We start from the raw sequence: 22,352 nt of genomic DNA, 5'->3' as shown, positions 1-22,352 counted from the left end.
CTGAGAGGGTTGGGGCTGTGCAGCCTGGAGAAGAGAAGGCTCCAGGGAAACCTTAGAGCAGCCTTCCAGTACCTGAAGGAGACCTACAAGAAAGCTGGGAAGAGACTTTTTACAAGGGCTGGGAGTGATAGGATGAGAGGGAATGGACTGAAGCTTGAGGAGGGCAGTTTCAGGCTGGAGATTAGGAAGAAATTCTTGACAGTGAGGGTGGAGAGACACTGGAACAGGTTGCCCAGGGAGGCTGTGGATGCCCCCTCCCTGGAGGTGTTCGAGGCCAGGTTGGATGAGGCCTTGAGCAACCTGGGCTAGTGGAAGGTGTCCCTGCCCATGGCAGGGGGGTTGGAACTGGATGATATTCAAGGTACCTTCCAACCAAACTGATTTGTTAATCTCTGAATAAGCATCTGAGGAACGAAATAATCCCAGGTTTACAGAGCCAGGAGGAAATGCTGCTGTTACTTGCCCTTGGAGATGCAGTGCAGCACAGGATGTGTGAAAGGCTTGAAGCAGCTGGTGTAGGCATCACTGTGCTGTGCAGCTCCTCAGGAAAGCAGAGCTCTGCTTCAGGTGTCCAAAAGTGATGGTTGGCAGATTGTTCTGATCAGGGAAACTCCATGATTGGTATCCAAAGCATTATAGCCTCTGACTTTGCTGCTCACCACTGCAGCTTGAAACTGTACCAGGGGAGGGTTAGGTGGAGATTAGGGAAAAATTCTTCATTGCAGGAGTGAGGAGGTGTTGGAAGAGGCTGCCCAGGGAAGTGGTGGAGTCACCATCCCTGGAGGTGTTCAAGCAAAGTGTGGCCATGGCATTTGGGGATGTGATTTAATGGCCATGGTGGTGTTGGGTTGGTGGTTGGACTCGATGACCTTAGAGGTCTTCTCCAACCAGAACAACTCCATGATTGTACAGCTGCTGGAAGAAACAAACCCAAAGCCACCTCTCTCTGACCATGATTGCATTTGTGTCTTTCAGCTGTGGCTGAAAGTCTTGTGGTGATGCCTGCTTAGCATGTCCTATGTGCCAGTCCAGCAAGGCATGTGGACAAACTACATGGAGATCTTGACAGTGCAGTTCAAATCCCTTGTTAAAACAAATAACTGTCTGGCCCATCACTGCTTCCTCCTCCAAACCAGGTCAGAGACCTTCCTGCAGAAACATTTCACAGCCTTGCAGAGAAAATGCCAAAGCTGCAAAGGTGGGGGAGAGAGGGACACATCCAATACTGACAGCAGTGCTGAAGAGCCACTTTATAGGCTCCTATCAGCACAGCACCTTTGATGAGCGCACAAGCACTAAAGAGTCACAGCACAAGCCTCTGACATGTCGCTGTAAACTCTTAAATGTGTTGTTAAGGTCAGGAATTACAAAAGGTTTGGCATAGTTAAAGAAAACAAATGCCTCAGGAATGTTTGGCTCCCAATGAGAAAAGGTAAAAAGGGCTTTGAGTTTGGTTGGTCCTAAAGAAAAACAAACAAATATAAAACCCCCACCCAAACAAACCAAAAAGCCCTAATGATTTTTCTCATCCAATTTTACCTGATAATCTCAGCTCTCAGACTCATTAACTCAGAGATTATTATCTTGCCCTGATAAAACTGAAGGTGAAACATCAGGAAAAGAAAAATAAGGTCTGAAGTGCTTAGACTGAAGGGTGGGGATGCTGCTGAGGCCTGGAATTCTATCCAGATCGTAGATCCAGGCTGAGGGAGCTGGGGGTGTTCAGCCTGGGGAAGAGAAGGTTCCAGGTTGACCTAAAAGCAGCCTTCCAGTACCTGAAGGGTGCTACCAGAAGGCTGCAGAGGGACTGGTTCCCAAAGGCCTGGGACAAACAGGGACAGACAGGGCAAGGGGCAATGGTTTGAAATGAGAGAAAAGCAGATTTAGATTGGATGTTAGGAACAAGTTCTGCACTATGAGGGTGCTGGAACACTGCAACAGGTTGCCCAGGGAGATAGTTGAGGCTCCATCCTTGGAGATAATCAAGGTCAGGCTCAACAAGGCTTTGAACAACCTGATGCAGTGGAGAATGCTCCTGCTGACTGGGTGACCTTTGGAGGTCCCTTCCAACCCAACCCATTCCATGATTCTCTGTAACCATTCTATTTTAAAGGCCTTGTATTTGCAGCTTAGACTTTACTGTCTTTGTGCTAGCAAAACATGAAAGTCAAACTGGCAGCTCTTGCTGGACAGGCTGCCTGGGCCATGTTCCACCAGGTGTGCCTGTGCTGTGCTGCAGCCTGCAGCAACCTGTCCTTCCCTTCACCTGTAGAATGAGAGACTATTTGTACTTCAGCAGTCAAATATTTTTTTTACCCAAGAGGTGTATTCTGCAGTAAGGATCTCAGAACAGCTCTGCCAGGCAGAAGGGAGCTGCCTATGTTTACATGAAGTGAATTTAGTCTGAGGAATCTGTCTGAGAAGCCTTTGTGACTGAGAAAGAAAAGGTGCTTGATCTTGTCAACATCCATGAGCTGAGAACTCTCAACATCACAAGGTGAGAGCTCCATAGAATGATAAATATCCCTGATTTTCCACACAGGAGGTGGTGTTTTGCTGCTGGGCAAACAGCAGCTGACAAAAGCAGAAGTATCAGAGATTCACAGAAATCAGCACTAACTAATCTCTGTGAATAATGGAGTCTGAGCTGATGTCAGAACTTACCTCATGCCCCCGTGTGCAGCTGCCAAATTTGGCCAACACTACCAAACCCAAGCAAGTTCCTACAAAACAATCCAAGCCAATAGCTTGCAAGCCCAAATTAATTCCCCCCACCCAATCCCCCAAGCACAGAAACACTGGCATAAAGTCTTGTAAATCAGAGTACATTTTCCACCAAAGCCATTCAGAGCATTCTATGAAAATTGACTAAAGACTCTGCCACACTTCTTGAAGGCAGAAATTATTCACCATCAGAAACAACAAAAAAAGGGGGAAACAGGCAAGGGAAATATAATGTTTAGTGCAAAAAAGCCAGTCTTAGGTGAAGGGCTATGGGCGAGCTTCTATCCTAACCTCTCCTTGTGGAACAGGCTGAATGAATTGGGGCTGTGCATCCTGGGGAGAAAACTCCAGGGAGACCTTACAGTGGCCTTCCAGTACCTGAAGGGGGCCTACAGGAAGGCTGGAGAGGAACTGTTCAGGAGGGGGTTTAGTGACAGAACGAGGGGTAGTGGTTTGAAACTGGAGCAGGCTAGATTTAGGTTGGACACCAGGAGGAAGTTCTGCACTATGAGTGTGGTGAAATACTGGAACAGGCTGCCCAGGGATGTCTCCCATCCCTAGAGGCATTCAAGATCAGACTTGCTGTGGCCCTGGGCAGCCCGATCTAGTTGGAGGTGTCCCTGCTGACTGCAGTGGGGTTGGACAAGATACCCTCTGAGGGTCCCTTCCAACCCAGTGCAGTCTGTGTGAATCTGATCTACCTTGTCTCCTTGAGCTCCAGATGCAGTTACTGGCCCAGCCCTTCCTTTCCTGTGAGAACCTGGTGTGTGGAAAGCTGTGAACAGCCACTGACCTGCAGGCAGGTTTTCAGCAGATGGAGCTAGGAACTGAAAGAATTGAACCTAGGCTTGAAAGCCTGCCCAGAAGCTTGCTGGCTGACAGTTGTGTGGCTTTAAAGACCTCTTACCACTCATTCATCTCAGTGCTTTCTCTCTGGGGACGGAATGGAAACCGAGCCCTTTTCTCCCTACCTCCCACCTTCCCCCACCCCATGCCCAGGAGAAAACAAACCAGGAAGACTCTGTCAACTGTCAGGTTATATTTAATAATAATTTATTGTAAGGTTTAGTTGCACCAAAAATTAAGTGAGAACATGGAAGGTACATGGATAAATGAGGCAAAGCAGAAAAGAGCATCATGGTGGAGAACATTTACAACCCAAGCCACGCACACGTGGAGTGGCATGTGTGCCTGTGGATAGACTCTGCTGGGACCTACAGGAGAAACCACACAGAAGTTGAACAAACAGACAAAAATAAAGTAAAATAAAAGTAAGAGAGTCCTTAAACAGAACTAGAAGGCAGACCTGAGAATTAGGATCTACACATCTTTTGGTGTTTTACAAATCTGCCATATCAGCAAAGGACAACAGCCCAGCAGATGAAGGTGTTCCCATGACAGCTGCTCATCATCTGCCTCTGCATACTGCAAACTGTGTGCCTGGCCTACCTCTGCTTGACTCTCCTCTCCTCTTGAAGTGTCAGTGAAAGTCTTGCTGAATATGGGATGTTTGGAAAGGGGGCTGGGAGGCATCATGAGTCTGCCTACAGCTCTGCTTCCACTTGGCTGACCAGGGAGGTGCATCAACAGCCTGACAACAAAAAGCTTCCTTCATGTGCAGAGGTTCTTCTGAGAATTATGTGGCCACCAGGCTCCTCTGAACCATCTGAGCAAGAACAGCAGGGTGTGGTTATTCTAGAGGTCAGCTAAAGATCTAAAATCATGACTGACTGTCCTTCAACTCATCACTGAAAACCTAAATCGTTTACAGTCCCCTAAGACCATCAGAAAACATTTGCAGGTTTGGTTCTGTGTGCTCCTGAACAAAGACACCTCCAAGGGATATCGAATACATTTACTTATTTATTTACCTCCTAGAGGGTTCCAGATTTCTAAATGCTTGTGTGTGAAGTTGATGAGGATACACAGAACTGTAATTAATGTTGGTTCATTTCCTGAGTGAGTTATCAAATGCCATAGCAGAGAGAAGTCTTGAGTTGTGAACAGCCCTGGAGTGTTCCTTTAACGGTCCCAGAGCATGGGGGTGTTCCTCTGATGGTCCCAGAGCATTGGGGGGGGTGGGGGGGTGGGTGGGGTGTTCCTCTGATGGTCCCAGAGCATGGGGGTGTTCCTCTGATGGTCCCAGAGCATGGAGGGGGAGGGTGGGGGTATGGGGGGTGTGGGGGGGGTGTTCCTCTGATGGTCCCAGAGCATGGGGGTGTTCCTCTGATGGTCCCAGAGCATGGAGGGGGAGGGTGGGGGTATGGGGGGTGTGTGGGGGGTGTTCCTCTGATGGTCCCAGAGCATGGGGGTGTTCCTCTGATGGTCTCATTTTCCTTCAAATGCTCAAATGCAATGGATTGATTGGCAATGAAGATCTCAGCTGGAACAGAAATATTCCTAAGCTGAGAAGTTGGTACTGTTGCACTGCTTGTGAGGACAGGTAAGGAAGATCCCTACTTTACTGAGGGTATAAAAAGGGAAGAGGTTGAGGTTAAGAGTCTGGAACAGCAGATTGGTTTGATTACTTCTGCTCATGGCCTTATTTCCTGCCTCCCTTGGTATTTTTAGCTTGGCTTTTCAAAAGGGGTTCGAGATTTGACAAAGAAAATTAATCATAATAAAAAATCTCTAGTGCACATCTTTGCAGGTATTTAATCTGGTTTAACTCAAATTCCACAGACATATTCCTTCTGCTAGGATAATCCACAGGGAAAAAAAGAATCACATCTCACACAGAATAATCAGAACCATGTATATTATTTTTTTGCTGTTGTTTGTTTTTCAAAGAACAAAGCCAAACCAACAGATTCATGTTTTGTGTGCCATGGTAACATCAGTGAACAGCAGCTGAACATGAGACTGATAGAAGTGAAAACCAAACAGAAAACAACCCCAAACTGATCAATATTCTCATTGCCTGCACACAAGGGAAGCTTCCCAAAGTGTAACTTGCAGAATCATCTTGGAAGTCTTCAAATGTTTCCTGAGTGTGGCAGGATGGGGCTCAGGCAGAGCCTGTTTGCTGTGACAGCCTGGCTTATGTACAAAGGCTTTCAGAGCATAAACCTGTTTATTGCTCTTTATTTTCAGTATTTGCCAGAGATTTGCCTTTCTTTCTTTAGGAAACTTTGACTTCCTTTGGAGTAAACTTCATCTGCTGTGATTTGGGAGTTGGCTCTTGACTGCTATTCCATGCTGTCCTCCTTGCCCAAATAGTTAATAAGGAGGAAAATAACAGAATCAAGGAAGTAACCTGAGACAGCTATGGAGAGCAAACAGCTCAGCTCACAAGATCACAGGATGTTAGGGCTTGGAAGGGAAGAGAATTCTGTCTTTGTTGTTGTTTGGTGGGTGGTTGTTTTAAGGCCTTAGAAACTTTTTTTGAAAGAGAATAAACATAATAAAGCATTAAAAACCAGGCTGGAGTCACGGGGTAACTACTGAAGGATGCATCAAGGAGATCTGAAGAAATAATATTAATCATCATCATCATCATCATCATCTTTCAGGCTGGATGAAAAAGGGGAGGTGTGCAAGAGCCATGTTCAAAGGAAAACTCCCTCATTACCAGCACTGCACATCAGTTTTAAAGCAGAAATTAGCACAAGTGTTTGTGAGCAGTCTTGGCTGGGCTCAACAGGGTGGATCTAAAATTCAGTCAGTTGAAAGGAGGTGCAGATTAGTGAACTACATCACCTCCTATTATGTTTATTCCTCTCAAATATGTTCCTTTACCTTAAAGAGCTTTCCTGGTTCTATAGTGCTGCTCATTCTGCTTGTCTTCTGTTCTCCCTTGGCAATGCCCCTTGGAACAGAACCATATTTCTGTGAGCCAAAAATCTGCTTTAAGGGCTGGACCCATCAAGGAACACAAGAAGCTGGACTCCTCCAAACCCTAGCATCAGGCAGAGTAATCTGGCTCTTAACCCCCTTCCTGGCCTCCACCTGCCCTAAATTCCCAGGCATCTTATCTGTTAGGAACCTACAAGAGCACTCAGAAACAGCTTGGTCTAACTGTGCTGTGCAGCTCCATCACCATCACCTACTTCCTCTCCAGGTCTTAGGGCAGGACTAGGGGACAAAGAGGAGAGGACCAAGTCACCAAAGCAGGCAGCACAGTTACAATGCTGCTAGAATTTGTTAGCATGATGACGGCTTGCTCCTGAGATGTCCAAACAAGAAACCTTACTTCAGGAACAGGAGAAGGTTTCAGAGGCATGACTGCATTTCTAGTGGGTTGTTGGCTTTGGGGGATTCGGTTGGTCGGTTTTTGAGGTGATTTTTTTGGTAATCATAAAGCTATCTGGGAAGCAGAGCTCTGAGTTTTTAAGACATTACTTTTCAAAGCTTATCTGCATCGTGCTCCTCTAAACCCTCTGCATTATTGAGCTAGAGCTACCTCAATGCAATGGTGTTTATTTACAGCAGCTGAAACTGCCTCATGAGCACTCCCCAGTGCAAAGCAAAGACTGATTTCCTTTCAAGCTCTGGTGCTCAGTAGGAGTTAATCCCCTAAACAGCTTTGTAAGTCTGACACTAAAGGCTAATTCCAAACCCACCACTGTCTGGCTACAAGATAGGTGCTAAAATGTAGGCTGTGGACTCCAGGAATAGAAAGTAGATATCAAGTTCTCAGATTGCTTTATTGGAGGTGTAAGTAAGGCAACTCAAAAGACGTTTCCAAGGCTCACGTGTTCCTGGGGAACTGTTTTGGGCCTCCATTGCCGTGCTTTGCTGGGATGTGGTGCCAGGCTATGTGTGGGCTCTGGGTGGCCACTGCCTTGGGATGTGGTGCCAGGCTATGTGTGGGCTCTGGGTGGCCACTGTCCTTTCTGACAGCCAGTCAGAGGTCTTCAGAATACTAAGCTGGACCAGCCTTTTCACCACCACGTGAAGTGTTGGCTGTTTCTGCTACCACAGTCAGCTCATCCAGCATTCTACTTGCCAAAGCAGCTAGGAAATAGAAGACTCTGGCCCAGATCTCCCCCAGCTTACATCAGACATGGATCCCCTTTCCAGCCTCCCCCCTGGAGCTGGGCTCCTGTAGAGAAACAGCTCCTGTTTTGAGGACTAAGAAGGGCCTGTGGAGCTTGGCAGGGTGCTCATCCAGCAGGAGTATGTCCTTGTTTCTGCTTTTTCCCACAACTCCTGTTTTGTTTGTGGTGGTTTATTTCCTAAGATTAAAATGCATCAAGAGTTATGCCAGGAGAACATCTAGACAGCAAACATTTGAAGAGTTTGCCGACACTTCCTTTAACAAAAGAGAGCCTCAGGATCACGGAGATAAGAGTCACCTCAGGGTACTACTGGCACAGCCTGCCACCATGTCACAGGGCTGTGCCACTGCTCTGGCTGGTTCCTTGACCCTGATTGGGCTCGATTTATCAAGCTGCACATTTACCTCACTCTCTCTACTCTAGCCTTGCAGTTTCTATATCTTGACAGATGTTTGAGTCAGAAATACCAAGAGGAACACACAAAGGTATCCAAGGCCAAGTTTTCCACACTATGCAGGTTGTTAGCTGGGATAATTAAAGAACTGCTATGAGTTACTAGCAGTGGCTGACAAATTTATTCTAACCGTGTGCTTACTTAAAAATACCCAGAATTTTGTACTTTTAGATTAAAGAAAGTGTCTCAGGGCTAATTAACATAATGCTTAACAGTGTGTTTAGTGAGACTTACACTAAATAATTAATTTGTAGTAGGTCTTTTATCATGATTTTAAGTGATCAGGAGCTTATCCTACGAAGACACAGAGACAAAACTAAAATATCTTTCTTTTTTCCCATGGCTTGCTCTAGTTGTGCTGCTGTCTGCACGTGCATTTGAAGAGAGGAAATGGATGCCAGGAATATTTCCCTGTATTAAAATGATTCTCTGTTAATGCTGCCATCATTTTTTTGCTTGAAATAAACCTGTCTGGAACAGGCATGTATTATTCTCTTTTCAATTCCCATCATTTACCCAACAATGGCATCATGGGGAGAAAGTTTCCCACAGAAAGCTGTCAGATCCTTTTGTAGTGAGCAGCACAAAGGCTCAGCACCTAGGTGTGCATTTTCATGCATCATCAATGAAGGCATTGCTCCTGTAAGCCAGGATTTGATCAGTCTGATAGAGTCTAAATCATATTTTTGCCGACATCTGGCTGCACAGGTTGCACAAAGCTGTGTGGTGACAGCTGTGATGCATCTAGAGCTCATCATGTGTGTTAAGTGGTACTTGGGTTTCCTCAGCCAGGATGGGGAAAATGAGACAAGCATTCCTTAGGCCGCTGTTAGGGAGCAACTTAGAGCTGGCTCTTGGATTAAACACAAACTATTGCTCCTAGCTTCTGATAAAAGCCATGAGAAGTTGAATGCTTTGGGAAACTGCTGTCAACATGACCCATTCCTCTGTGCCTAAACATCTGCTGAATGCTCCCAGTCTTGTCAAAGATTACATAACCTTTTTAGTTATTTCTTTTTTCTTGATTTCTTAGCCTGTTTTTCACTTCCTCAATATTAGGTTTCAAAAAGGTCTCTCCCTTTCTGTAACGAAGGAAAACCAACTGAAAGTGGAGCCCATGTGGTAGTTTGGGGTAGGAACTCACCCTACTATTTTTGCTGCGTTAATCTCTTTTTGCCTTCTAACCATCTGAACTAAGCACAACTTACAAAAAGCAGATCTGGATGGCTCCCGTGGAGACACAGGAAATGCAACAATTGAGATGAACAAAGGTAGCTTTAATTTGGGTACTTTATTCTGTTTTAGGTATAGGAGCATGAGTGAGAATCAGTGCTGAACTGCAACCTTTATTTCACTCACTGGTGTGGGACTGCCAAGACAGCTGAGGAGTTTGTGCTGCTTCTACGCCCACTGCAGTTCTGCTGTCATGCAGCTGAAGGAAAGCTTGCAGACAAGGTGTGGCCTACATTAAAAATGAGGGTTAACCTCACTCGTGGCAAACAGCGCCACAGGAAAATGCATCCATTCACTTGACAACGCCAGGCTTGCAGGAGAAGATGGCAAATCCGTTTAACCTCACGAGGATTTCTGCACTGAAGGGAAGAAAAAAATCCAGTCCACAATGAAATCTATTCTTTGGGACTTGCAGTATGAGATTTAAAAAGATTAACTCCCTCATCCTAGAGAGCATATTAGATTCTGAGCTTGCATTTAGTGGCAATGGAAATCTTTTCTCCGTGACATTCCTAACAATATGGACATTCTACAATGCTGTAATTATACTCAATCATACTTAAGCCTCAGTTACTTTCATGTCTGTTTTAACCATACCTATAAAATTCTGTCAAGCTGCATATCCAGGCAAAGATGCAACACAGTCTTTACGAAGTGAAACTTCCATATTTTTTTTCCCAAGAGCCTGTTCACCTGTGCAACCCAATAGACAAAGACAAAAAAAGACATTGTCTTTGCTCCTAAAGACAATGACCACTAAGTAAGAGCTGAACACACAGCACCTTCACCTGTCACCTTATTCTGCCTTGGAAGGGTCTGCACAGAGACAAATGGCACAAAAGGTTAGTCAATATTCTTTATCAGTTCTTTCAGTCTGCCACGTGCCTCTTCTTGTTTCCGACACCTTGTCATCTAAAATCCAAAGTCAGGGACATTAATTTCTGCTATCAAGAACAAGCCCGGCACCCTTGGTGGAGTGCAAGGCTTTCTATGTGTAGAATACACATACCCAACCACATACTGTGTGATTTTAAAGTGATGCCACTTAGGAGGGTGTTGATTCTGATCCAGACAGGTGGTGTAACACATCATCGTGGGTTGGAAAGAGCCACAAGCATTTGGCCAATGTGTGGAAAAAAGGAAACTCTCCTGCACTGCTGGATCTGTTGTTGGAACCAAACAGCAGGTTTTCACACTTTCTCCACAGTCCACTGACTATTCACCCCACCACACCTGGATAAAAGCCACATTTGTATCTTTGCAGCACTTACACCAAGAAGCTGAAATGCACTGATATTAAACACTAAACAAAGAGATGAGATTGAACTCCTTCCTCCCTCCTTTTTAGGAAGAAACAATTGTAAACAATTCTGTATTTCAAGCTAAAAAGCACATCCATTCAAGAGCCTTGCATCTGCTTGTGGAAAGCCACCCTGCAGTTTCTAGGCTACCAGATGAAAACTTTTAAATGTTGTTGTGTGAGCTAAGCCTAAGGAGAGGTTTACCTACTACAGGCTGAGGATCTTTGCCAGTTCCTAGAGATTAAACTTCTCTGAACCACCGTTCCTCATCCTGTTGCTCACTAGCTGAACAAGCATGGAGTTCATTCCTTTTCTGCTAAATGCAACCCAGAGGCCTGATTTATGCTCTTCTTAAAAGTTATTATTCCACTTTGCCATGAGCAGGGAAGGGTCTTCACAAGCTGCCTTGCACTTAGCACCTCCTAAATACATGGGTGCCTGAAGGCTGTATGTTGAGCTTAAAATTATTGCTAGAGAGAGCACTTTAAAAGACTTTTGACCTCAGCAATTCAATTTCAATCTCTCCTTCAGCAAAGTCTTATTAGCTTAGAACAAGACTTGATTAAAAATGTTTGCTGCTTCCCAACAGGATTTCTAGTGGTGTGTTGGGAAATGAAGCATTTTCCCAAAATGTCCAACTCTTCTTTCCTCTTCTTCATACACAGGCAGGCAAAATCGCTTCCAAGGAGTACACCAATACATAATTGACACCATCACTAATGATTTGCAGCTGTTAATTTGGGCCTACTGAAGTACCTCAGCACCCTTTGGTGATTTCTTATCAGTCCCTTTCGATGTCTCCTTTTTTCTGCACCAAGTGACTTCAAAATCAAAAGTAGCAGCACATGCATCAGTCTCTAATATTTACACTTAGGATACATCAGTGAGCATAGTTAGTAATGCTGTGTGTTATTTGAGCACAGGGATGGATTTATTGTCATCGAGAGTCATTAAAAAAAGAAAAGAAGTCAATTTGTTTTCAGTTCTGCATTCACTGTACTTCCTCAGAACCAAAATGAAAGTGAAAGCCTCAGCAGCATTTCTTCTATCAGTTCCAGCTGTACCAGTTGCACCTGGTTACCACTGAAGGGATTTGGTTGCCCTCCATCTATTCACAGCTCATCAGCTGAAAACAGAGAGCTCCTCTTGGGTCAGGAGTAGACATATTTGTGTGCCTTGCACATGAAGAAAGCCGAGACTGGAACAGGAACCCATGGGACTCCTGGGCCTATTTCAAGGCCCTTGTAGTCTCTAGGCAGGCAGCTCTACCACGTGTGCCAGAAGGGAGTTCTCCTTCTGGCAGAGTCACTAGGAGCTGTACAAAGCAGTCTCAGTGAGGAGTCGCTTAGGTTACCACCAGGCATACTCCAGGAATTAAAGCAATTCCATGAAGGCAGAATTATCTGGCAAACTGTTGGCACAGTGCCTGCCTGGTTTTCTCATGCAGCTTTTCTGAGGAACAGTTCTGGAAGCTGTGCAAATACAAAAATGTTACAGTGACAGCCTCTCCTGTTCTGCAGTGGCACCAATGACAGCAGCCACTGGCTGCTTCATCTCCTTGTGTTTCGGTGCCCAGGTCACGGGCAATGTTACAGTACCTTGGGAAGCTGTATCTTATTTCCAGCTTCCCATGTGGTTATGTGCACTTTCTACAAGGAGGAGGCTCCTCGTAGGCAGGTTTCTGTTGGTCACTTGCCTTCTCCAGCTGAAGTTCAGTATCCTGCCTATTGCTTCCAGCTGGGACTTCACAGGTGTTTATAAACTGAGCTGAGAGAGAAGCTGCATTATGTAATGACAGGAAAATATTTATACAACTCCTAAACATGGCCAATCCCCCTCCTCTTTTTTCTTTCTGTCTCTTTTATCTTCTATTTTTTCCCCTTTTCTTTCTTTTCCTTTTATGTTTTCTTTTATCTCCTCTTTTCTTTTTTCCCCCTGTTCTCTTTTTTACATTCATCTTTTCTTTTTTTCTTTTATTTTTTTAAAAAGTTTTCTTTTTTTTTTTTTTCTTCCTTCTGGTTTCTGTTTTTGTTTTATTTTTGGGTCTCTTTTCTTTAGAAATGGCCCCTATATCTTCATTAACCAGGCAACACTCGTGTACTGCATGCGACGACAAAACTCTCGAGGTGAGGAGAAAGTTCTTCACTGAGAGAGTCATTCGCCATTGGAATGTGCTGCCCAGGGAGGTGGTGGAGTCACCGTCCCTGGAGGGGTTCAAGAGGGGACTGGACGTGGCACTTGGTGCCATGGTTTAGTCATGAGGTCTGTGGTGACAGGTTGGACTCGATGATCTTTGAGGTCTCTTCCAACCTTGGTGATACTGTGATACTGTGACAGACAGCAACTGTTCCCAAGGAAATGGAAAGAGCACATTCTAAAGATCTTATGCTTTTTTAACACAGCTACAGCAGTGACTTTAGGATTTAGATAGGTTCTTAAAGGGTGTTTGAACTCTAAAGCAGTTCTGATACTCTCCTGGTTGCCTTTTCCCCATTTGTGGACTATGTAGAATATTGAAGCACTCAATGAGTAGCATTCACGTCACAGGGGCAGACTGTTCCGTGGCCACCGTACTGAAATCTGCAGAACACACTGGAAATAATCTAAGGAATTGTAAAGAAAACAGCTACTTGCAGGGCAAGTGAAGGAAGCACAGTTGCACAGGGATAAAGATAACTGGCTGCTTCCTCTGAAGGTTTGCATTAGGCAAAGCTGCTCCGAGTTACAGAATGATACCATCAGAGAATCCATTCTTTTGTACCTCCTTTTATATGCAACATTTGCAAACTGGAAATTTTCCCCAAAGCAAAATGGCAACCACTTTATTTTTCATTTTTTTTTTCCTTTATCCTTCAATGAAAGAGTGAATGAAGCTTCCTTGATGGGTACAGCTCAGGGAGCACCATGGGTACAGCTCCCTGACAGCGTGGGATAGCAGTTTTTCATTTTAGCTCATCAAAATACCCTCTGTAGGGAACTGTTCTGTTTCTGAGTAGGGCAGCAGCATGAGAAGGAAAAGAGGTAGGGAACCAGGCAGGGGGAAAGGGGTAAAAATAAAGCAAGCTGATTGTGGTGGGGTAGAAATGCTTCATTCCAGCTTTTTTTTTTTTTAATTATTGTTCAGCAGCTGTTCACTGAGGTGTAGAAAGCTTTCAGCCTGCAAGGTCTCTTAGGCTAGAAATGGATGGGGGCAAGCTGGATGTACTGTACGGGTTTAACCAAAAGCAGAAGTTTCTTCTGGACTTTTAAATACAGATATGTATGTGTCTATATCAAACAACCCAACAGCGCTTTTCCAGTTAAATTATGGTACATAAAATTGATTATTTCATTGGAAAAGAGCCTGTGTGTCTTCTCCTCAATAGGCTTCTCCTACCTGTCCTGAGAAACAGCTAATGGGACAAATCCCTCTGGTCATCGTGGCAGTTTCACAGGCAACACGGCACAAGGCTGCTCACATCATAGCAAGAGGGCAGATTTTTCTCCCCAGAATTTCAGCCATTTCAGGGCATCATGAGGAGCAGATAAATATTGGCCATTACCTACAGAAATCTAAATGTTCAGGAGAGAAACAAGCTTGTTCCCCACCTACAGGTATGCCTTCCAACCTTCAATTGCAAAGGTGCCTTCTAGAGACAGAATGTTTCCATCGAGAGATACTCATCCTCCTTTTGAAAGTGAGCTGACGCTTGACACATGGTAATACAAGGTACAATGTGCAGCTACAACAGAAATCTGAGAAGGAAACAGAGGAGAGAATCAAAGTAACGCTGACCAGAAAGAGAAGGCCAGAGCTCAGCTCTCCCACATCGTGGTACAGACGATTGCCAGCCATGGATGTGGTCCTGCTTTCATCCTTCTTAAGAACAGTCTTCCTCCTTCTTAAAGTTTGGCTTGCAGGCATGGTTACCTAAATAATCTGCAAATAAGAAGACTTCACAGCAGTTCTGAGGACAAGACTGTGCTGCTGATGTGGACATTCACAGCTCTCGGGAGCGTCGTGAGAAGGGTTCAATTTGTGCCCCAGGAATCAAAGGTCAGAGCCGTACCAGGGGGGCGATAACCTCCCCTTCTCGCATCAAACTGTTCCCGACACACCACCTCAGCCTGCCGCTCCAAAAACACCCAACGAGCAAACTCAGCCGGGGCTGAAGGCGAGCCCCGCAGCGCCGACACTGCCACGCTCCAGTGACTGCGGCCAGCAAGGACCCAAACCGCTCCGGGGTGAGGCGGGCGGGCGGGGGGAAGGTCCCCGGCGTGGAACTCACCAGCGCCCCGGTGCCCCCAGCGCAGGCCTGCTCCGGTCATGCAGAAACTTTCACACCGACACAGTTTCTTTTGTTTCCACCACTTTTCTCACAACACCAAGGTGTCCCCCTTCCCACCCACCCCCCTCCCCTCGCCCCCCTCCTTTCTGAACGCGTCGACAAAAGGAACGGCAAAATAAATAAAGAAAGACTTAGCCTCTGCCTCGGGGCAGCCGCTTCTCCAGGCTCCCGCCGCGGCGGGGACCCGGCTGGAGCTGGCCGGCATCGGTTTTCACAGCAAAATGGTGGGGTGCAGAGGGGGCCAGCGGCTCCCCAGCCCCGGGGGAAGGCTCCAGGCATGACTGTCTCTCTCGGCCGGCCGCCCCCGGCTGTCATTGCACCAGGCCCGAGCCGTAGCTGAAGGTGTAGCTGCTGGCCAGGGAGAGGGACTGCTGGTGCTCCTCACCCTGCTCCGAGGCGTAGCTGGGGAACGTCTGCGCCCGGGACACCTTCGCCGAGCCCAGGCTGTGACCTGCGGGGGGAAGAGCGGACGCAAAAGGTGTAACCAGGCTTTCATTAATATTCATTTACTCTAAGCCTTTTGTCCAGCGGGCAGAGTTCCTGCTGCCGCAGGGTTCCGGGCTGCCAGGAGAGCCACACAGGGCCCTGCAGGGGAAGCTTTTGCCTGTGCCTGCGGGCACAAGGGGGTGATGGATGATGGGCAAAGACAGAAGGTCCTAGGCAAAATTCAGGTATAATTTAAGGTCAGAATTAATTTTAAGTTGCAGAATATCCTATCTGTGTGTATCTGATCCCCTCTACTCAGCCCTAATTAGACCACACCAGGCATACTGCATATGGCTCTGGGCTCCCCAGTTCAAGAGACAGGCTGGGCAGATGGGCAGAGTCCCACATGATGGCATTTAACAAGTGCAAGTGCCGGGCGCTGCACTTTGGCCACAGCAACTCCACGCTCTGCTACAGGCTGGGGTCACAGTGGCTGGAGAGCAGACAGGCAGAAAGGGACCTGGGGGTGCTGATTGACAGCTGCCTAAACATGAGCCAGCAGTGTGCCCAGGTGGCCAAGAAGGCCAATGGCATCCTGGCCTGTATCAGGAATAGTGTGGCCAGCAGGAGCAGGGAAGTCATTGTGCCCCTGTCATTGTGCCTCACAGGCAGTGAGATGGGTGAAGCCATGTGTATAAAGCCAATGATCAAACTGAGAAGGTGAGCCCTATAACCCTGTTCTGTAACCTGGTCATTGTCCTATCTCAAAATTCCCTTTTGAAATGGAGATTTAACCAGTGACAAAAAAAATCATTTCCAAAATGGCTATCTTCATGCAGTGGATAGTCTCCACTTTTTGGCAATGTATGTTGAAGCCTGGATTTAAAATGGCTTGGGATAATGGTTTAAAAGTGTCTTTAATGCATCTACTCTACACAGAAATGCAAAATCCTATTTTTCCTACATATTAAAGAGTAGCTGTAACAGTGTAGACTCTGGTGCTGAAGAACTCAGCTCATGCTGTAAAGTTTCAAAGCAGCTAGCAGCATTCCAGAATCCCCGAGTAGGGCTGGAATCAAGAATGATTTTGGTAAAACTTTGCATTTGGAAAAGTTTGGCTATACCCGAGTGCTTCATAAAAACACACAATTGTGATCCTCCTGCAGATGAGTTATCAGTGCAGTACTGGGACCAGGAGAGAAAACAACATAAAAATAAATGAAACCTAGAATAAAAGGAGCATCTCAGTGACACTGGAGACAATAAAACTAGAGATTGAATTCCCAGAAGCATGTTAATAGTGATAAAAATCCCTTTCAGAGCACGAGCAGGCAGGATGAGTTCTGTATGTCAGGTTTTGCTATTAATTCACTGTGTTAAGCTGACACTGGCTATCAAATCCTGACTGAGATGCTAGGTATAAACACTTGCTGCTTCAAGAAGCTTTTGCATCAAACTGAATTAAAATGTATGGTGGCTGTGAGGGCTGAGATGCAAAGCAAAACCACTGAGAATCACAGAATGTTAGGGATTGGAAGGCATCCCAGAAGATCATCCAGTCCACCTCCCCCCCCTTGCAAGAGCAGGATCACCTAGGGCAGGTCGCACAGGGTGGGTTTGGAATGTCTCCAGAGAAGGAGATTTCACAACCTCTCTGGGCAGCCTGCTCTAGGGCTCCAGCATCCTCACAGTGAAAATGTTTTTCCTTCTGTTCCCATGGCACATCCTCTGCTCCAGCTTGCACCCACTGCCCCTTGTCCTATCATTGGACATCACTGAGCAGAGCCTGGCTCCATCCTCCCAAAGCTGCCCTTCACATCTTTATCACCAGGAATGAGGGCACCCCTCAGGCTCCTCTGCTTCAAGCTCAAGAGCCCCAGCTCCCTCAGCCTTTCCTCACAGGGAGATGTTCCACTGCCTGCAGCATTTTGTGGCTCTGTGCTGGACTCTTCCAAGCAGTTCCCTGAGGTCCTTCTTGACCTGAGGGGTACAGAACTGGACACATAATACATTGTCTGAGAATAATTTTAAGTGCTTTGTTGTTTTGACCAACTTTTAACCGTGGTAATCAGTGAGGCCTTCACACATTTTTGCTTTCACTTGCTAACCAAGAGAGTTCCCTAAACTCAAGCTTGTTTGCACCATGTGCTGTATCTCATCAAATTAATTTCAGATTCACTTCTGTAGAATAATGCAGCTTCAATACAGTGATGAAGAGTGCCTCTACTCAACTCAATTCTAGCTCAGATATTAAGGCAGTCTTCTAGAATACAGATGATGAATTTGAGCCTATTAAGGTTAAAAAGTAAATTAAATTCAAGGCTTCCACTTCCTGGCTCTGTGTCTCAGCTGCTTACACATCCCTTACAAGAAAATCCGTAGCTGCTAAATGTCACAGCAGGGTTGATTTCAGCCATTCTGTAACCAAAGAGCTTAATGAGGAGAAGCAACTTCTTCTTCCCTAACTGCTAGGATACATAGTCAGAGAGAGAGTCAGATCCAGATGATGAAAACACAGTCCACAAGGACAACAGATCTAAGACACGTGGGCAAGGCTCAAGCTGAACAGCATGGCAGTGACATATGGACATCACAACAGAAAGCATGGAGGACACTGGTTCAAATGAAAGGTGAAAGCTGCAGGTAGCAGAGGATCTGTGAGGTTAGCAAAGAACAGCTCTGTGCAACGTGGTCGCTTTGGACATCCATTGCTTAGAAATTAATGAATCATAGAATCACAGAATGGCTCAGGTTGGAAGGGATCTTAGAGAGCATCTACACCTACTTCCCTACCATGGGCAGGGAGGTAGGGGTAGATGATCTCTAAGGTCCCTGCTATGGGCATGGACACCTCTCAAGTAGACTCAGCTGCTCAAGGCCTCATCCAACCTGGCCTTGAACACCCCCAGGGAGAAGGCATCCACAGCCTCCCTGGGCAACCTACTCCAGAGTCTCACCACCCCCCTACTGAAGAACTTCTTGTAGGATCCAGTGCAACCTTGCTCTCTCTCAGCTTCAAACCATTCCCCCTTAGCCTGTCTCTAGACACCCTCATGAAAAGTCCCTCTGCAGCCTTTCTGTAGGATCCCTTCAGGTACTGGAAGGCAGCTCTAAGCTCCCCCCAGAGTTATCGTCCCTCCAGATTGAACACCCCAGCTCCTTCAGCCTGTCTTCATAGCAGAGGTGCTCCAGCCCTTGGATCATCTCTTTGGCCTCCTCTGGACTTGCTCCAACAACATATATGTAAATAAAGTTAACCAAAACACACCAGTGGTAAAATAATGAAATAGGTAGTTCCAAGTTGGCTCCAACATTTATGGCTTTGTTCAGCTATTTTTTTTTTAAATTTAGTATATGTTCTGCTGGAAATTTTCAGTGGTAATTATTTGATTTTTATTCCTTGTAAATATTATTTTAATACTCATGAAGCTGTCTGGCCCTACGGAATCTTAGGTAGAATCAGAATGGCTTAGGCTGGAAGGGGCCTCAGAGACCATCTACAGGTACTGCAGCATCTCCACAGCTATGTTTTCTGCCAGCAATAACTAAAGATGCAGGAAAAGTTTTTGCAGTGAAGAATTTCAGTTCCACAGCTTTCTCAGCTTGCTGCTTCAAGGATAGTTTCTGTGTCACATCTGAGTCTGAAAAGGTTAAGAGAGAAGAAGGAGGAGGCTGGCTGAGGATTTTGCAGCTCTTTTCAAGCACACCGAACTACTGCTACAATTCTTCCGAAGCCAGCGTAAGATGAATTTAACCCACACTCCATGATCTGAAGACACCAGCAGCAGTGTGTCCTGGCTTACACAGGAAATGTTGGTTGGGTTTTTTTCTGCTGCAGGACAGGACCTTGGAAAGGCAAAGCATTACCCAGCCCTGCTTCATCCTTTATTTAAATTTACTCTCAGGATCACAGAATGCAATGAAGCTGTAGTCCAAAGCAATTAAGCACGAATGATTCATCAAGATAATTTAATGTAACCTGGCAAATTAGACCAAAATTAGATTTTTCCTGATCTTAATGATGTTGGAAGCAGAGGCAGTATACAAAGGATCTTATTTCATGGCATGGTGCTTATTTACACCAACTCTTCAGAGGAAAAACCCAATGGTTTCCTAGTAACAGCAGTGACTGATGTACAGGGAAGGAGATTGATCACAACTTCACAGAGAAAACTTGCAGTACTCAGCTAAATGAAATAAAAAAACAATAAAGCTGAGAAGAGATCCAGAGGTAAGCTTGAAAGCTCCCTTCCTGCTTCTTACTGGGAGGTGTCCCTCTCTCTTTCAAATTCAGAATTCAGATCCTTAACCAGAAGGCAGGTGCCAACCCTTTCACTGTTCAAGCACAAGAATTCAAGGGGCTCATGCTCTTTGGTTAGAGTATTCATCTATGATGTACAAGTCCTGTCTTAAAATCCCTCTCTGCCTGTGGGTAAGGTTTGACATGACACATTCTGATGGACAAGTCAGCTGCAACTGTTCCCTTTCTCCTCTCTGCCCACACTGCTCTTCATTACCCATTGCTTGTGCCATTGCGGCTGAAAGGCTGCTTGGAGACTGAAGGGCTTCACTCATCTGGTCTGCAAGAGCCCTGCAAATCGTTGCACTGGCACAGCTGAGGAGCAGGAACAGGCAGCCAAGGGCAGGAGGTGGCAGGGTTTTGCTCAGACCGGCCCTGCTGCCAGGTAGTCTGCATGGGGAATAATGGCCTGCAAGCAAAATGCAACCGAGCGCAGGTGACTGCTGTCGCCACCAGATCTCACTTCTCTGCTGCAGGATCAGTTTGGAAGCCCTGTGACTCAGCTTTTCTCATGCAAGATCTGATATAAAGGCAGATTTTTGCAGTGCAAATACAAAAAATAAAGAGAAGCAGAGAGTCCTGTGAGTTTCAGCATCTGTCGCAGGCCTTTAAGTAGGCTGTATCGGCTACCCATTAGGCAAAATAAAGACACGGGCTTTTACAGCTGCACAGCAAGCTCTGCCCTGGGATTTCTTCACCTCTGAACAGATGACTTTGCAAACAAAACAGTGCTCTTCTGGTGCAGTTTCCCTGTTCTAGGTAATCACAATAAACTCGAGCTGTGAAAATAAAATTTGACATTTCCATTCCCAACACGAGGAGCAGAGAATGGAAGTCATTAAATGAAAGTCAATTGGATATCTTTATTAGCAGGGTGATTTGTACTTGGGAGTGCTCTGAGGCTTGCTGCGGACAGTGTGACTGCCACAGACACTTCTATAAATCCTACAGAAACCCAGGGTGGTTCAAAAAAGGTTTCTGTCAGTCAGTCAGTGAGTGCAAGCTGAGACCGAATAAAGTGAATCGCTCTCTGTAAAGCCATCTTGGCTTTTCCTTGGGAAGCTGTGTTGTTCACAATAAACAGAACAGTCTGGAAACCCGTGGAACAGAGACGATGAGGTTTTATCCACCAAGGGTGGTGCAAGGAGGTGGAAAAAATCCAATTAGCTAACAGATGTTTCAGGAATAAAACATTAGTAAGAATGAGGCAGTTGGATGCTGCTTGCTCACAGAATTCTCACCGGGCAATAAATGCAGCCCTTGAGCCATACAAATTCACAAAACCAGTAGCAGCCTTTAATCTGGATTTATGGCCTCTATGGACTTTCCCCTCCCCACTGAAAGCTCCTACTCATACCAGAGGAGATCCACAGATTGCACTGAAGACACAGTTTTGATGGGGAAGTGTTCTGAGCTGTTTCAACCTTTGATGTTCTTTGCAGCATTTTTGTTGACACAGGACAAAACCGGAAAGGCACTGTAGCTGTGTCCTGAGAGCCCTCCAGGGAAGATCACAGAATGGCTCAGGTTGGAAGGGATCTGAGAGGGATGCCTCTCAACTAGACTTGGTTGTTCAAGGCCTCAACCAAACTGACTTTGAACACCCCCAGGGAGGAGGCAGCCACAACCTGCCTGGATGGCCTATTCCAGAGTCTAAGCACCCTTGTACTGAAGAACTTCTTCCTCAGATCCAGTCTAACCCTGCTCTCCCCCAGCTTCAAACCATTCTCCCTTGTCCTGTATCTAGATACCCTCATGAAAAGCCCCTCTGCAGCCTTCCTAGAGGATCTCTTCAGCAGCTCTAAGGTCCCCCTGGAGTCTTCACTTCTCCAGGCTAAACAACCTGAGCTCCCTCAGCCTGTCCTCATAGCAGAGGTGCTCCAGCCCTTGGATCATCTTTGTAGCCCTCCTCTGGACTCACTCTAACAGCTCTGTGGCCTTCTTATGATGGAGACACCATGGAAAATGGACACAATATTCAAGGTGGGGTCTCAGCAGAGCAGAGTCAAGGGGCAGAATCCCCTCTTGCCCTGCTGCCCACACCGCTCTTGATGCAGCCCAGGATACAATTTGCCTTCTGTGCTGCATGATGAAACAGTGCAAGAAATCAAATCATTATGACTGTTTATTTCAGGTGGAAGCTTCTATCCTCCAAGAGCCTTTGTAGAGAAGAAAGAGACTCCACATTTCATTGTGGTTAAAGAAAATGTCCCTCACAAAAGCCCCTCCCTACTCCCACCTCAGCTCAGTGAAGTGGTTATTATCGCATCAGAAAGGATACTTTCATTAAGGCAGAAAAGAAATGATTGCTGTTCTCCTATTTATAAATTCCTGCTGGTTAGAACCCTGCCAGCTCTCCATCCTGAATATACAGCAGCTTCCATTGAGCTGCTGATGACCAAGCAGCTTTTCCTTTGCTGCTGTTGGATGATTGGAATAAACTAGAGAAAAGTTTCACTGCAGGACAAACCTCCACAAAGCAAAACATCCATTTTTTTGCAGTCAGGATGCCAGTTGAATTGGAAGGGCATTAATTGGTACAGCAATTATTATGCTGCCACTCACCAAAAAAAAAAAAAGGAAAGA

The 22,352-nt window shown here is 45.9% G+C and overlaps 1 protein-coding gene across 1 annotated transcript in view; it reads right to left on the bottom strand.

Annotated features, from left to right (window-relative positions):
* Positions 1–15,125: 15,125 nt before the first annotated feature.
* DOK6 (docking protein 6) overlaps positions 15,126–22,352 on the bottom strand; it is a 228,501-nt gene continuing 221,274 nt past the window's right edge. The window contains exon 8 of the mRNA XM_054164202.1: positions 15,126–15,491. Within this exon, the coding sequence (XP_054020177.1) occupies positions 15,352–15,491 (140 nt within the window). The 3' untranslated portion in view covers positions 15,126–15,351. The remainder of the gene's footprint in view (positions 15,492–22,352) is intronic.

Source organism: Dryobates pubescens, chromosome 9, assembly GCF_014839835.1.
Source record: "Dryobates pubescens isolate bDryPub1 chromosome 9, bDryPub1.pri, whole genome shotgun sequence".
Classification (NCBI taxonomy): domain Eukaryota; kingdom Metazoa; phylum Chordata; class Aves; order Piciformes; family Picidae; genus Dryobates; species Dryobates pubescens.
This window is presented reverse-complemented; position numbering and strand designations above follow the sequence as displayed.